Genomic DNA, 17,215 nt, shown 5'->3' on the forward strand with positions numbered 1-17,215 from the left:
ATAACCAGCTAAGATTCATCAATTTTAGAAAGGATGCATGGCAATGTGCATTACTTTCATACCCTCCAAAGTATTGATGCTTCAACATCACTCCTATTTACATAGTGGGATCCACCTGTGGGTCCCATCATGTGAATAGGGATGGGCGTTAAAGCAACAAATGTCTGGTATGAAAATAACAATTAAACCTCAAATGATGGTATGCCAATTCTGTTCGCTTGACAAGTAAACATCAATGTCGGCCTAAACCTTAAATTATGTATGCCTATCTATTCAATTGTATCTTATTGTGATTTTTTTTTTTTTTTTTTTGATGGGGTATCTTACTGTGATTTTGTTTGCATATATAAACATGAACACGTACATATAATTTGGATATGTGTTTTAAGTATTATTATTACGATAACAAAAAAAAAAATAGCACTGAAATGATATTTTTTAAAGAGTTTTAACTTATGGCGTCCGCTTTTGATGATAACTCTTTATCATCAAACCAATACACCAATCGTTTTTTTATGTAAGCGGGAATTAAATCTCGAATCTCTTAGTCAACCATTAGAGATTTTATCTGAGCTAACTGGAATCCACGAATAGGCTTTTGATTTCTCGCAATTGGTCTTTGTTTACAGCTGATTTCAATCTTCTTTTTTGTTGACAACTCTATCTTATGAATAATATAGTTTTTAAATATATATATATATATATATATATATATATATATATATATAAACTAATCAGAACAAAAATGTAGTCTAATTCAATCCGGTTCTTGTACAATTGTACGTATTTGGCCCAATATTAGTGATCCTTGGGTTCTTGGGTTTGGCAGACAAGGTCATGGTTAGGCTTTGGGTAACTAGATTGGGCCAACAGAAGCCTGGTCTACTTAAGGCCTGTATTTTTTTTTTTTTGCTGAAGTAATTCAGCCCTGTAAGCAGGCCTGCTTTTAAGATCTAACTCCTAACTAATTCTTGGATGATGAAACCACCACAACGAATAGAATTGCAAGACTGCAACAGTCCGCTGGGATTTTGATATTGCAACTTGCTGACTGCAACAGGCCTGCTTTTATTTCCCTTGAATAAATGAAATATTTTTGAGACTGAGGAATGAGACTAACCCATCTCCAGCTCCCCTTGAAAGAACCCAGTCAGCCAGATTGGAGATGGGCACAGGCCCGTCCCAATTACAACACAAGGCCCAAATTATGGGCAAACCCTATTTATATCTGTTCTTAGTTTTTACAATTAAAATATTCCAGCAACTAAATGAAATATTAAAACCTATCACAAAATCCTCTAATATTGGTGCTACAAGCCAGATTGAAAACGTTAAATGCATCACCTTCCAAAATGAGGTTTGGGAGGCTTAACCTTTTTTTTTTTTTTTAAGAATAAAGCTGCAAATTTTATTAAGAATTGGCAGCTAAGTTCGCAAAGATTATAACATTGAGGTGTGAAAAAACATCTCCCATCGACACAAATAAACTTGTAACATATAAATACATGTTTAGCACATCTAACAATACTACGAGCTACAAAATTCCCTTGTTGCCGAACATGTGAAAAGCTGATAGCCATGGCACAATACTAACTTCAGATGAGGAGCATGACGACTTGTTATTTCTTAGATTTCCAAGAAATGAGTGAGTCACCAAAGAATATATAGAAACCATTGATTGAGCATTTGAGATTAGGACATGACGTGGTCCACAATAAGCTGATGGTTGATAACTTGATATAACTAATTTAGAGACAGGGACGGAATTAACTAGGATTCGAACCTAGGGGCAAAGCTTAAAACATTTTTTTTTTTTATAAAAATAAAAATTAATATCTATTTTATATTCAACAAAATACTATATATAAAATAAATGTTTTTTAAACATTTGATATTATAAAAATGTCAACAAAGTATAACATATAAAATAAGTGTTTCTTAAACATTTCAACATATTTATAAAAATAGAATTCGACGCTATTTTAGAGGAGATTCAAATATATATATATATATATATATATATATATATATATATATATATATATATATTTTTTAAGGGCAAATCTTTTTTTTTTTCAAATTACATACGTATACCATTTTTTTTTTTAATTGGGGGCTATTAGGACCAAAATTTAAAATTTCATCACATATATATACATTAGCTTCTTTTTTCTTTTCTTTTTTTGGGGGGGGGGGATGGCCCCCCTGCCCTAGCATGGGTCCGTCCCTATTTAGAGTAAAGAAAAACATGAGAATATATAGAAAGAGTGGATGAAGAAACAAACCCAAAATAGGGCTATAGAGAATGATTATCTTAAATAGATATATTAATTGGTAATAAAAAACTTACATTAGCCCATACTACATATAAATATCAGTACATTCTCTAGTGACAACTTGCATAATAATTACTCTTCCTAGTTCCAAAATCATGCAATTAAAAGGTCATAAAGATTATTGGGCAAATTACACTCCCCTCTCTTGAGGTTTGGAGAAATGACACTCACCTTCAAACTTGAAAGGAAAAAACACTCCCCTCCCTTGAGATTTAAAAAAAAAATAGCACTCCCCTCCTTCTGTTAATATTAGTAATGGAATATTTCAATTTTTTAAAAGATTCTCATTACCAAAGTTTAACCATGGTTAGTGAAAAGAGCATTCACATAAAATAAAATAAAACAAAAAATGAAAAGAGCATATTATAAAACATGTTGCTTAAGTGGATTTTTTAGTCTCTTCTAGCTAGCACCTTTCTAATTGATTTTTTAAAATTTGATGATCCTCTTAGATTTTTTAATCGCACCTCTCTCCAACACTTTGGATCAAAATTTATGAAATAAAACAATTTGTCAAAACTTTCAAGCTTTTATTATTTAAAAATGAGTTTGAAATTTTCAAAGTCACTTATCAATATAAAAAACTTTAAGACATGTATAAATTGGATAGAATTTACATAGGTGCATGTATATATATATATATATATATATATATATATATATGTGTGTGTGTGTGTGTGTGTGTGTGTGTGTGTGTTTATCAAAGTGTTGTTGTGTTGCAATTTTTATTTCATAGCAATTTATTTTGTTAGACCACATTTTTACCACACAGGATATCTATTTATTGAAAGGTTCATGAGATGGGAGGTTGTAGAGGACTAGCTGGGAAGTATTTGTTACCGTGAATTTGTAAATAAAAGTCCTTAACATCAATCTAGGTTTTCAAAGAAGCGGGAAAGGATGAGCAGAAAGGGATGATTGCCGAAATTTTGGGTTTTGTAAAACTTTTAAGAATAAGTTGAGGGCAATTTTAGAAATATGTTCTTAACTAAAAAGTAGGTTAATACACAACATTTTTAACATCAATTTAACCGAGTTTAGTTAAATGAATGTCAAAGGAGGAAAATGTTTTTTCCTTTCAAGTTTAGGGGTGAGTATCATTTTTCCAAACCTCAAGGGAAGAGAGTATTATTTGCCCAAGACTATTTACTCAAATTAGGATCTTCTTAAAAAAAAATCTCCAATTAGTATTTATTCGACTAACTTAAATTCTACATAAATCACAAGTTAAAGGACTAAATAATAAATTGACTAGACTTCAAGAAATATTAAAGGCATCTTCGAAAAACCATATCCAGTTTGCTGCATCAATCTTCCTTAGTTTTAGAAAATTTGACCTCAAGCTCAAGTTTAGATCCTTCCCTCGATCTATTAGATGTCCAATCATTCATTTTCATCCTTTTTTTTTTCTCAGTGATAAAAGTGAAACTGATGTGCTATTGGTCAATCTTTTCTCGATCGTGATAAACCTTGTTGAATGAATTCTTATTTGTAATGCTAAGAACAAATCAGCATATTCATCCATTGATCCTAGATTTTGTTTCCCTTTTGATTCACATATCATTAAAGCTTCACTTATCTTTTTAGAACAAGGATCCTTAATCTCAATTGACGGACCAAAATCCCTATCAAATTTATCATCAAGAAATATATTTTTGCCAACCCCAAGAAGATCAACATGTGGATTTTGCTCCTCAAGAGATAATGTCTTGACACCCAATTGTTTTATGGTTACAACAATGAATTTTACCTTTGAATAATTCTCTTTTTTAAAATCGACAACCTATATTTGAACAAAGAAAATCTCATCAGCATCTTCCTCAATTTGTTGTTTGCACAATTCATAATATTCATCAAGGTACTTGTCATAGATTGGTTTGGAGAATTCCAATCCATAATAATGTCTTCTTTAGAGCATTTTTCACCATCTTCAAATATGTTTGGAATAAAATAATCTATCGACCACACAATAGTAGATGAATAAAGTATATCCACATGAAAGACTTCCTCAGCTTGTAAACAACCATTCAATTATAGTATTTCAAGCTTTATGTTCATCTTCCATCTTCTGTCATCCCGAACAGGTGGCTACCTATAAGGAGCACGACCATGAAATGGGTTCTCAAAGTCACCATCTGACCCTTCGCCTTCTTCAAAAGATCTTGAAGCTTCTAACTCTGCTACTCTCTAGGTAAGAAACTCAATCTGCCTCTTCAATTGCTCAACATCAAAGGCACAAGGATTGGGATCCACTGGATGACCTATATATATATATATATATATATATATATATATGCTGTTTACCAAGTCCACGACCAGCCATATCCACGTAAATCACACTTAATCCCAATAGCTCTGATACCAAATGATGCGATCTACAGTAACCAATGATTGCTGGAATTGATTTAGAGTGAAGAAAAATAGGAGAATAGAAAGAGTAGATGAAGAAACAAACCTAAAAAGGGGTATAGAGAATGATTTTCTAAAATAAATATATTAACTGGCAAAAGATGATCTACATTAGTCCATACTCAACATATAATTATTAAATAGCACTACATTCTCTAGTGATAGCTTGCAAAAAAAAAATACTCTCCCTAGTTCCACAATCATGTAATCAAAATGTCACATAAGACTATTTGCTCAAATTAAGACTTATGGACTAATATAAATTCTACACAATATACAACATAAAGGGCTAAAAAATAAACTGACAGACTTCAAGAAATACTAAAGATATTTTTGAACAATCATATCCAATTGGCTTCATCAAGATGAGGACATCTAGCCCAATCAGAGTTAGTAAAAGCTTTAAGGTGAGGAAAACAAGAAGATAGGAAGTAAAGCCCTTAATCCACAATGCCTTTGAGATATGGGAGTACTCGATGAGCAACATGCATATAGGGGTACATGTTTCAACCGTGAATTGGCGAAGGACTCACGGAATAAGACAAGTTAGGCCATGTTAATGTCAAATAAAGAAGACGACCAACAAGCCATCTGTGAATGGCGGGTTCATCAAGCAAAGGATCAGCAGTGGCAAATAAGTTGATATTATGTTCCATGGGGGGTTTTGGTAGGCTTGCATGCCCAGAAAGCCTAAATCATATAGAATATCTAAGGCATATATTTTACACTGACAAGCTGAGTAACCAATAGAAGAGTGAGCTAATTCCAAACCTAAGAAATACTTGGCTAGATCAAGATCCTCTAATTTGAACTATTGATCAAGAAATGCCTGCCTTCAATTTGTTAATAGAAGGAAGATCATTGCTCCCAATTAAAATATCATCAGCATGCACTAGTATAGCTATAAAACCTTGTGCACAAGTGAACAAATACTAGTCACTCATTGATTGAGCAAACTCACATTGCAACAAGTTAGAAGAAAACTTGTTGGACCAATGGTGAGAGGCCAGTTTAAGGCCATACAAAGATTTAGTGATTTTGCAACACTTAGAAGACTTCCCCTTACTTCAAAAGCCAAGATGTAATCTCATGTACACTTACTTATCCAACTCGCTGTGAACGAAAGCATAATCTCTCCAAAGTCACGGTTTGAACATGGGGTTTTATAAAAAGAAACATAAGACATGGGAGGAGTTCGTTAAAAAAAAAAATTGAATTACCTTCAGTTCCGATTGGAATTGTTTGTTTAGGTATGTAAATCAGTTATGTCTCAATACAAATTTTGGTCAATAACGAACAATACCAATCATTCCAACAAAATTCCATGTTATACTTTGATCTATTAGATTTTAATATTTTATGAAATTTCATATATTTTTGTAATGTTTTAAACTTTTTTTTATGAATTTAATGACTAAGAATTTTTTATAAAAGAAAAAAAAATAACTGTGTTATTATTATAATTTCCAACATGCAGGACAGAGTGCCAAGACAAGGACTTGAATGCAAAAACAGAATAAAATAACGTGACAATTGCAGTAATGGTGTTGACAGCCCCAACAGAACAGAAGATAACAGACGTGAAGAGATGTCATATAACTATATGAGCAATGAAATGAAAATAATAATAATAAATATAAAAATAAACCCACTTTGACCGTTTCTTTTCCTACCATCAAAATCCCCCAATTACCAAACCAAAAACCATAACGGTAACAACCACCACCCTTACCCCCTTCTTTTTCTCTCTTCCTCTTCCTCCTACTAATTCCTTTCACCCAAATAACCAAAACCAAAAACAAAAACAACAAAAATAAAAAAACATAAACATAAACATGTTTCCCTCACATTGACACAAATCACATTGCACCCAAAAAAAAAAAATGATGGAACGTAGAAAAACGCTTACCATGAACTGGGACGGTCTAGGCGACAATGACGAGGATGATCAATTCTTCGAGTCCTACAACCGCCTCTCCTTCTCCTCTGCCGTTTCCATCAACCTCACCACCGCCACATGCTGCAGCTCCTCCGACGACGACGAGGAAGAAGAAGAAGAAGAAGATGATTTCAAAAGCAGCCGTATGTCATTCTCCTCCGCCGTCTCCGCCATCTCCTCCCTCCGCTCCACCAATCTCCGCCACTTTGACTCCCCTTCCTCCACCACCTCCTCCTCTTCCGTCATAAATTCGCCGCCCAATTATGATGTCTGGTTGTCAACACCAGGCTCCATCAATGAACGCCGGAAACGCCTTCTCCAAGGCATGGGCTTAGCCGCCACCACCCCCAACAACAACAACAACAACAGCAACAGCATAACCCTCAGCTCTAATCACGTGGTTTCCAATAAAAAAGTCGACACAAACAATCACGATCATGATCATGTTTCTTCTCCGAAAAAAGAACAACCCAAACCACCACAACAACAACAACAACATAAACAAGAACAAGAACAAGAACAAGAAGACGACAATGTTGTTTCTACGACGCTTCCACATTCGCCTTCTCAATGTCCAGTCGTCCTCGTACGCTCGCGCTCAGAGGGAGACATTCAAAGCGATTCGTTTTCGCTATCCACGCGTAGGAAAGAGGAGCTCATTGGTACGATATCGAGGCAACGTCTCACGAGAACGTACTCCATGATATTAGCCCAACACGCTCGGATATGTACCTATGCGGATTCAATCTCTCCTAATGAAGCTCGATCCAGACTGGGACGCAAGCCATCGATACGACACAGCAGCGCGTTGTCGTCGGTATTGTCTTCGAAGGGAAGGTTGGGGGCTTTCTTTCTGATCAAGAGTTTGGATACAGGGAAGGAGTTTGTAGTGAGTGAATATGATGAAGATGGGATGTGGAATAGGCTGAGTGATCTTCAAACTGGGAAGAAGATGACAATGGAAGAGTTCGAGAAATGTGTAGGGTATTCGCCGGTTGTTAAGGAGCTAATGCGTCGAGAAAATGTGTCGAGGAGGAACAATATCATCGATAGGAAAGTGAGTGCAAATTCTTATTTTTCCAAGAGTTTGAGGATGAGCAAGAAAGGAGGTGCTGCTTTGTTGAAGAATGTGAAAGGTTTGGCCAATTCGATGAGTGGACTAATGGGTGAAAAGGAGAGAGAGCTTTCGCAGGTTTCTTCACCGGTTGTAGAGCAGAAACCGATCAAGAATTCATCATCGTCGGAATGGACAAAAGTCCGGCAGAGTGGGAAGTCGTTTAAGGAGTTATCTGCTTTGCATTTGTGTCAAGAAATTCAGGGTCATGAAGGGTCGATTTGGTGCATTAAGTTCAGTCAAGATGGGCGGTTTCTTGCAAGTGCAGGGGAAGACAGAGTAATTCATGTGTGGGAAGTGCAGGAATGTGAGGTCATGTCATTGAGGTCAGGGGAGGAAGGGAGTATAAGTCCTAATATATCACCTCTTCAACTGTCTTTGTGTTCTTCCAATTCTCTGGATAGACCTGGGATTGGAGAGGTCACGCCATTACCGTCAGAGAAGAAGAGACGAGGAAAGTCTGGTACAAGAAAAGGGAACTCAGCTCCAGACTATGTTTATGTCCCGGAAACTGTGTTCTCGTTCTTGGAAAAACCTGTCTGCTCCTTCAAAGGTCATGTGGATGATGTTTTGGACCTGTCCTGGTCCAAATCTCAGGTCAGCCTGCTTCTCACCCTTCATGTAGTAGTATATGTACAAATAAATCTCAAGAAATTCAGCATTTTTTGTAAATAGAACTTAATTGATTGTTTTCATTGTATAGGTAGCTTTTCTTCACATTTCCTATATACATAGTCATACAGAGATTTAATATAACCAGGTCCAATTGGAATGGATTTTCAGCTGTTGCTTTCATCTTCAATGGACAAAACTGTCAGGTTATGGGACTTGGAAAGCAAGAGCTGTCTAAAGTTGTTTGCCCACAACGATTATGGTGAGATGTCTAACCATGTTTCCAATACTATCTTGACTTCATTTTGGTCAAACATTGGTATTCTTTTCATAAATGTCTTACTATGTCTATTTTGAGTCTAACATAGGTTTGTTTGGCATCAGTTTATTTGGTTTTTTGCTGATTGTATTTTGTTGTTTTTGAAAAAGTTTACTTTTATGAGGACTCTAATTTTGACAAGGGAATTTTGGTTTTGCAGTAACTTGCATACAGTTCAATCCTATTGACGACAACCATTTCATCAGTGGCTCACTTGATGCAAAGGTTCGAATATGGAACATACCCGAACGGCACGTTGTGGACTGGATTGACTTTCATGAAATGGTTACTGCAGCATCTTACACCCCTGACGGCCAGGTCCAGTTCAATTGAATTTTTCAGGATGTTTTGTGTCTCATACTCTTGAATAAAGTCATAATTTTCAGAGGGAAGCTCACTTCAGTTTAACAGAATCTCAGTAAAATAGGATCAACTTAGTAAATATCACAATCAAAAGCTTTTGTTTCCAAACACAATAAGCATGGCTTTATTCCTTTAGTAAAAAATTTATGTTTTCGAAACTGTAGGGTGCCATCATTGGTTCACACAAAGGAATTATTCGCATGTACAGCGCAGAAGGTAAGAGTTCCTTTAGTTGTTTCTGTTTTATACATATATGCTAAGAATTCAATTATACCCCTGTTGAACATTATTCTACTTTCTAATATAATCATATAAAAACCAAAGCCTATATGTTGATTCCACTGTATTTGTTGACCTAGATTGTAAATTAGATCAAATATGCCAGATTGATATCCAAACAAAGAAGAAATCTCAAGCTAAAAAGATTACTGGGTTCCAGGTAATTCTACTTTTCAGTTTCAAGTTCTGTCCCCTTTTTGTTTTCTTGTGGTGCTGTGTGCCTAAGAGGCAAGTAACTTTGTATATGAACAGTTTGCCCCAGGAAATCCATCTCAAGTGCTAGTTACTTCAGCTGATTCTCGGATTAGAATTTTGGATGGTCCTGATGTCACTCAAAAATTCAAAGGTATCTTCATAATCATAGGAGCAGAAGTCTCTACCTTATAGGTGGTGTGTTTTAACCTTTTTCTGGTTATGGTAATGGATTTGTTGGTTGGATATATAGCAGGTTTTCGAAATACAAGCAGCCAAATTTCAGCTTCTTTTAGTCAAGATGGGAAATATATCGTTACTGCAAGTGAAGATTCTCAAGTTTATGTTTGGAAGCATGAAGAGCCCAGAAATGCTGGGACAGGAAAATCCAAAAATGTGGTCACCCAATCACACGAGCACTTTCAGTGTAAGGATGTTTCAGTAGCAATCCCATGGCCAGGTACAATAAAGGGTGAACCACCAACCATGTCAGTGCAATCTAAAAGACAATCCAAACGCTTTGCCTCACAACTACCTTCTTCTGGAGGGTCACCGACCAAAGAAGACAACGCTGCAAGCAGTAAAAGACACTTGCCATCTCTTACAACACCTTCTGCTGGAGGATCACCAACCAAAGAAGAAAACTTAGCAAACAGTAAAAGACACTTGCCACCTCTTCCCAAGAAAAGCACCAATGGTTCAGAGAGTTTTTCAACTCCACCAGAAGAAGAGCTTGCTTATGTTTCTCATACAGATTCTGGGAATAGCGAGTCATTCACTTCACTTTCTGCCTTGTTTAGATATGGTGATTCACCTTCTATTTCTGCTGCCAATCCATCGTCTTCATCTTGGTCTTGGTTTGATGCTGGTAATAACCATGTGACCCATACCACCCAACCAACAGCATGGGGCTTAGTAATTGTGACAGCAGGATTGGGAGGTGAAATCAGGGCTTACCAAAATTTTGGGTTACCACGTAGGATTGGCCGCCAAACAAACATTTTTGGAGGCCCTACATGAGTGGATTTCTATTGGTAAAGATAGAAGCATTCCCTTTTTTATGGCAAAACTTCTGCATATAACATCAATTATGCAACATGAGAATATAATTCTTGCATGTGGGAGTTGCTCCATTCCAGTGAAATCAAACTGCAGGACTGGTATTTAATATTCTATATGCCAAAAGTTCCACACCAAAGTTTTTGTAAATTATAGTTGATCCACTCCCACATAATTGATGCCTATATGTGCTTACTCCAAATCATAGGTGTTTTGATTTTCTACATATCATTGGAGGCCATGATCACATGTAATTGTATATCATGTAACATATGGCAATGAATGATAGTTCCTGAGTTCAAATCCTATATAAATGCATGTAAGTGTTCCATCTTGATGAATATGACATACCTCACAAAATAGACTCTATTTTGGTCTCCTTGATCGGTACTGTTGGAGGGGTGTATGCACAGGAGATTCTGTGCCAGCATCTGGCTGGTGTTTACACATCAGATCAGGTCCGCATTAAATATTACACTAGGTTACATCATTTTCTTATGGTTTTGCTCACTTGCATAATTCTTTTGTTAGTTATTTTCTTATTGCTTTTGGTCTCCTTGCAAAATCATTGCAAACAACAAAGTAATTCTAGTAATCTCTACTTCTAGTAATTTCTACACCTGAGTTTGTGCTAGGAAAGAAAAAACAATAAAAGGTCATTGATTCTATTTGTGTTTAAGAAAAATCACTGGGTGCAACAAAAGAGTAAGGGTGGGTTCAAGTTGATGACAATCATAGAGCTCCATTGTTTGTACTTTGAAAGAGCAACAGAAGAGAGAACTTTGTTGGCCATTATTCATTTACTAGTTATCCATATGATACACCTAAAACAAAGGTGTTGTGTTATTTGTATATGATTGTTGTTGAAAAGGATGGTCCTTGTTTGGTAACTACAGTGTGTTTTCCATAAACTGTTTGACATTTATTCATTTCTTCCAAAATGATCCAACGTTTGTTTTTGGATTTTTTTTTTTTTTTCATGCCATATTTCTGTAGAAGTTTTCCTGTTTGAAGTGTAAACGATTTGTCGTAATGGTAAAAAATAAAACTACATTCATTTAGGTATCTGGTCATCTTTTTTGGATTTTTTTTTTCATGCCATATTTCTGTAGAAGTTTTCCTGTTGGAAGTGTAAACGATTTGTCATAATGGTTAAAAAAATAAAACGACATTCATGTAGGTATCTGCTCATCTTTTTAAATCCAAAGCAGTTGAACCATTGTTCTGATAGTGAAACAACATTCAAAGTTTGCCGTTTAACCTTGACCAAAAATGAAATCGGAGGTTGTTTGTCAGTTGGAAGATGATGAAAGAGAATACCTTAAGGTGACAGCATTTCTTTCATTCCTACAAACCATGTGACAGGTGAGCATTTTTATTGCAAGATATTTCTTGAAGCTTTTGACCAAATTGGAGAGAGAGAGAGAGAACCATGAGAGTTGGTCCTAACGTTGTATTTAGTGGTTCTCATCTATTTTTCATCTATGGTAACTCTGGGGTATGGTATCCACTATGATCAACATCCTTTATTTTAAGTTTTTATTAATAGAAGAAGATAGATATTATATTCATTTGATTTGTATTACATCAGAAGAGAGATGGTTTTCCAGAAAAATTGTTACATCTTCTATGAAAGCACAAGCATCTTCCATATGTTGGCCATACCTTGCCAATCTATGTGCTTCCATCTTCCCTCTCCTTCCTACATGGAGATAACTTCCATCTTCTAAAACCTCTTAAACCACTCCTTGCTTTATCGATGATATCCCCCACTTTGTACAGATTGGTTCTTTTAATATTAGATCACCTACCATCATAACTGAGTCACCTTCCAAGATCACTTCTAAATAGTGGAGATTATTTAATACACACACACACATGAAGTAACCACAGAGATTAAAAACACTTATAAATAAATGGTTAGGACCATAGTGAATGAAATACCCAAAAACATAGAGAAACCTCAAACTATACTAGCACTGACTAGTTTGTTGAGGCTCTAGAGCCAACCCCAAAGTTTTGGGACTAAGACTTAGTTGTTGGTGTGGTTGTATAGTTATCCATGAGTGGAAATCAATTTCAGACATTGTTTCTTTTCCTTCAGAAATAATTACTTTTGTTGAGAGACTAACCAAAGGTTCAGGCTTTATAAATTAGCATAGATAACAGTAGCACTAAATCAACAAACAATCAAACGAAACCCAAAACCCAAAGAAACTCTCAAGTTTAATGAATTTTCCATACTTCTAACCTAGCTTGTGGAACTTGGGTTGCACATTCTGTTATTAGAAGTGAGAATGTGCATATAGATAGTCAAATATAAGTAGCACTAATACATTCTCAACAATACAGAAAGAATCCTCCAAAACAACAAAATTGAACATTAAGAGCTCATCACAATGTTTATGAAAAAGAGGTCCAGCCATAGTTAATCATTCCTATGGCTCAACTTACATTTTTCAATTTTCTAATAAATAAATCAGACTAAGGAAATGACTTTGGATGGAATGATTACCACCAAAAAAAAAAAAAAAATTTGGTGTCCTTGAACATTCTTAAAATAACACCATTACCTGCTGGTCCAATTATGGTAAGTATTCTTTAATATTTACAGAAATGGAGGCAGAATCACCCATCGCCATGGATATTTTGGCCTTCCTTCCTTCCCATTAAAAAGCTGCAGATTAAGAAGCGTCCATAATGAGAAAAGATGATTCAAAATTGTAGTTACAAAACAATAGAATCAATCATGCAAGTTCAATGTTTGCATATTGTAGTTATGGATAATAGAGATTAACATCAATTATTCCAAAGAGGGAAGGGCCTAAGGAACATTTGACACATAAAACTAAACAGAAATAAAATAAAAATAATGAGATGAGCACAGACATCTGCTTAGGGTATTCTATAGTTGATCAAGTTCCCATATTATCTTGGCAGTAGACATCATAATTTAGCCTCTATCCTAAAGCTACACAGGAACAACTCAACTAAATTTGCTTAACATAGATCGTAACGACTGAAGATCAAAAGCTACTCTCAGGAATACCAAGATTTGAATGGTTCCCACAAGAATCTAGATTAATATAAAGCGCATTGACCAACTATATAAATGATCAGACAGTTCCTTTATCTGAGCAAAGGCAACTAGTATTTACCTTCTTCAAGTGACGGTGCTTTGCAAGGGCCCAATTAGTCATTATAAAAGCAGCCACCACAAGGAATACATAACCAGCAACAGTTTGTGTTGCAATATTAAAGCCCAGCCACTGATAAATCTCAGTGGTGTAATTTGCACAGGTCACAATATTGAACAAAAACCCAAGTGGGATTTGATATCCCCCACTTCCATCAGGGCTGCGAAGGCTTTTCAGAATAAGATGGCAATAGAAGTTTGCAATTTGACATATCAACCCAAATCCAAACCCAATCTTCATCTGTAGATCACTCACTGGGGTGTATAATGGGTGGTTCACATAGTATGCAATGAGTGAGCCAAAAGTCCAATAATATGCACAGTTCCGAAACACATTGGATAGAGGTGAAGTTGCATGGCTAAACCTATGCACAAAAAAAGTTTCCATAATACGTTTGAAGTAATGGAAGCACCAGTAGTACAAGGCATATGTTTGAACCGGGTGGATGGTACGCTCCCCTCCATAACCAAAGTACTGATATACTGGAAAGTAGTAGAATATTGGATAGATTATCAGAGGCCCCAAATACTCCCAGAAGAAGAGTGTACGGTAGGAGACCTGTGGACCCAGGTCTTTGAATATTACAGTCAAGTGATCTGATTTTCCATCATAGTAATCTTCAATTTTTTTTTTCGGATTCAGAACAACAGGTCTTACTTTGGATCCAGGTTGGACGGGTAGAGTAATACGCTGTCTTGAAGGATAGTATTTTTTGCCTGTTGAGCATGAAAATGTAGTTGTATAAGATATCTGAAATAAGACAAATTAACAATAAAATTAAAAACCAACATTTCTATTAAATGGGGGCAACTAATAGCAATAAAAAAAAAAGATCAAGTATCAAATTAGTTTCAATTTGCTTAACAAATGTAATTCAAACACCAATTATGGACCTTCATTAGCAAAAAAGGGCCCCAACCCAGAGTCAAAATAACTCCAGCTAAGAATTTCCGGAACTTAAGAGCAAAACAAACAATGTGATAAATAATTTCAAAACCAATAAGTTATCAACATATCGATAGAAATTTTCGAGCCAGCATGTAATCAATATGAACTGATAACTAAAAAACATAAGGAAGTGAACCAACCTAAAACAAATGGAATGATTTCCTAAATCTTTGTTTATCTGTTTAACAAAATATTTTGATAATTCTGCAGAAAAGGTAAAAATGTGTAGATATCATCAATTAAGTATATTGATGTTCTTTTAAGGAAATATCTGACTCCAAACGGCTAAACAGATCACAAATTAGCATACAGTTTGACATATCAAACGCTCTGAAGAACACTTGTTGAGATATATGAAGAATTTGAGTTTATATCACATTTTAGACAATACTGGATTTAAAATTATATAATTGTTTATGATCATTTTTTACAATCTTCATTAGTCATAATTTAACCATAATGGACAACTTCTATAAATGATAAACTTATTATTTGGATGAAAAAAATTCATTTCATTTTCTAAAATTAACTGTATATAATAGTTTTTAAGGGTGAGATAAAGTTTAAAAAAAACTAGAATTTAAGTCTCATATTAATAATTTTACAAATACAAGATATGCATAACTAATCGATAAGAATTACAATTCCTGCTATTTCTAGGAATTGAAATATTCATGGAAATTCTTACATATACTCTAAGCGTGCGTTTGAAACGCGCGTGTACTATTCACAAGACCCACAAGTACAGAATTCAGTAAATTTTCATTTAAAACTAGATCCCACGAAACTATTCACATATTTGAAAATGATTTTGTTATAGTGTTTTCAGTTTTAAAAAATAAACAGTATCAAAACAGACCCTAACATCAGCAACATCAATGACAGCTGATAAATATAGAACAAACATCTACGGTCATCAATAACAGAAACAACAAACACACATATGTTTTTCAGAACTTACATCGTCGATGTATAGCCTCTTGCAGATCACTCACCGTAGCCTGCAGTGCAACAGAAACAGAAATTAGTCTATGTTTGGTTCCTGAGAAAACCTTAAACTTGGTTTTCATTCCTTTCTATGCAATGCAATAATATAAATAATTGGCTTATCGAAGTACAGTACTAAATTTGCAAAATGAAAGGGAAATGAAGAAATTGTACAGAGTGATTGAGGTCGAGGCCGCCTTTGATGATTTCTCTACCGCTTCGAGTGATAACAGTGACCTTCATGGTTGCTTGGGATTTGGGAATTGCAATGCAATAAAAATAATCGATTTTGATTTTGATTTTGTTGGTGATACTTTCAAGAATGGGATGGGAGATTTTAAAGGGCTCGTTGAGACTTTAATGGGGGTATGGGGGATAGTTGACCGTTTACAGTTAGAGAGCTAGGCTAACTGAATTTAAATCAAGTGGTCCGGCACTGGCTACTGGACACAAGCTGAACCTAAATTAAGTTCGGTGTATCACTATCTAGGACCCTTATAGTGGAGGACCCTTGGAAACATTAGAAATATTTATGGGCGGAAATACATTGTTTTGGTTGTTGGGAGAATGAAAATGTGTGAGTGTGACCATAAAAAAATGTAGGTAAGGATTGAGACTAGAGAGGATGGATTGAAAAAAAAAGGTACAATTTTCTTGTGCAATTGAAATAGAGGATAGAAAATGTTATTTACTAAATGTATTTGTATATCCCTATCTAGGCCCCTTATAGTAGGGACCTTTGGAAACAATATTAGAAATATTATGGGTGGAAATACATTATTTTTTTTGGTTGTTGGCAGAATGAAAAATGTGAGTGTGACCATAAAAGAAAATGTAGGAAGGATAGAGACTAGAGAGGATGGATTAAAAAAAAGGTACAATTTTCTTGTGCAATTGAAATAAAGGATAGAAAATGTAATTTACTAAATGTATTGGTATATCCCTATCTAGGACCCTTAGAGTGGGGGAGCCTTGGAAACTTTAGAAATAATTATGGACGGAAATACATCATTTTGGTTGTTGGGAGAATGAAAATGTGTGAGAGTAAAAAAAATGTAGGAAGGATAGAGACTAAAGAGGATGGATTAAAATAATAATAAAAAAAGTACAATTTTCTATCTTGTGTTTGGAACCGAGTATAGAAAATGTAATTTACTAAATGTATTGATATATGACTTCTTTTTTTGTGTCAAATAATGCACCTGATATAAAATATAAAATAAAAAATAAAAAAAAACTAACAGAATAAGGGTTATTACAACGCCTCTCATAATACAAACCAATATAATTATAAAGTAAAAGCAAATTGATCTCCATGGGAGGAGCATTATAAATTACAAAATATTTTTTTATATATATACAAGATAGAATTTATACTTTAGCATAATCTAAGTATATATGTGTGTGAAACTCTTCTTAAAAATTTGAACCCTAGCCCTTACCCTCTACACCCCACAAGCA

General features: G+C 34.9%; 2 protein-coding genes across 4 annotated transcripts; one reads left to right on the forward strand and one right to left on the reverse strand.

The window, feature by feature from the left end:
- Positions 1 to 6,631: 6,631 nt before the first annotated feature.
- On the forward strand, positions 6,632 to 10,814 carry LOC142609393 (uncharacterized). The gene is made up of 8 exons (XM_075780972.1): positions 6,632 to 7,118; positions 7,167 to 8,395; positions 8,582 to 8,672; positions 8,890 to 9,047; positions 9,257 to 9,308; positions 9,452 to 9,531; positions 9,624 to 9,717; positions 9,820 to 10,814. Exons 1-8 carry the CDS (start codon positions 6,632 to 6,634, stop codon positions 10,581 to 10,583), a joined length of 2,955 nt encoding a protein of 984 aa, XP_075637087.1. The 3' UTR covers positions 10,584 to 10,814.
- Positions 10,815 to 12,006: 1,192 nt separating this feature from the next.
- LOC142610082 (very-long-chain enoyl-CoA reductase-like) lies at positions 12,007 to 16,211 on the reverse strand. 3 transcript variants are annotated; one of them, XM_075781792.1, is made up of 5 exons: positions 15,929 to 16,211; positions 15,729 to 15,768; positions 13,781 to 14,535; positions 13,196 to 13,299; positions 12,007 to 12,411 (listed from the first exon to the last, which is right to left on the reverse strand). In XM_075781792.1, exons 1-4 carry the CDS (start codon positions 15,995 to 15,997, stop codon positions 13,231 to 13,233), a joined length of 933 nt encoding a protein of 310 aa, XP_075637907.1. In that variant the 5' UTR covers positions 15,998 to 16,211; the 3' UTR covers positions 12,007 to 12,411; positions 13,196 to 13,230. The 3 variants fall into 3 exon arrangements, with proteins under 3 accessions (XP_075637907.1, XP_075637908.1, XP_075637906.1); XM_075781793.1 differs by having other exon boundaries at positions 12,007 to 12,429; XM_075781791.1 differs by lacking the exon at positions 12,007 to 12,411 and having other exon boundaries at positions 12,978 to 13,299; positions 15,929 to 16,210.
- Positions 16,212 to 17,215: the final 1,004 nt, after the last annotated feature.

Source organism: Castanea sativa, chromosome 9 (assembly GCF_040712315.1).
Source record: "Castanea sativa cultivar Marrone di Chiusa Pesio chromosome 9, ASM4071231v1".
Classification (NCBI taxonomy): Eukaryota; Viridiplantae; Streptophyta; class Magnoliopsida; order Fagales; family Fagaceae; genus Castanea; species Castanea sativa.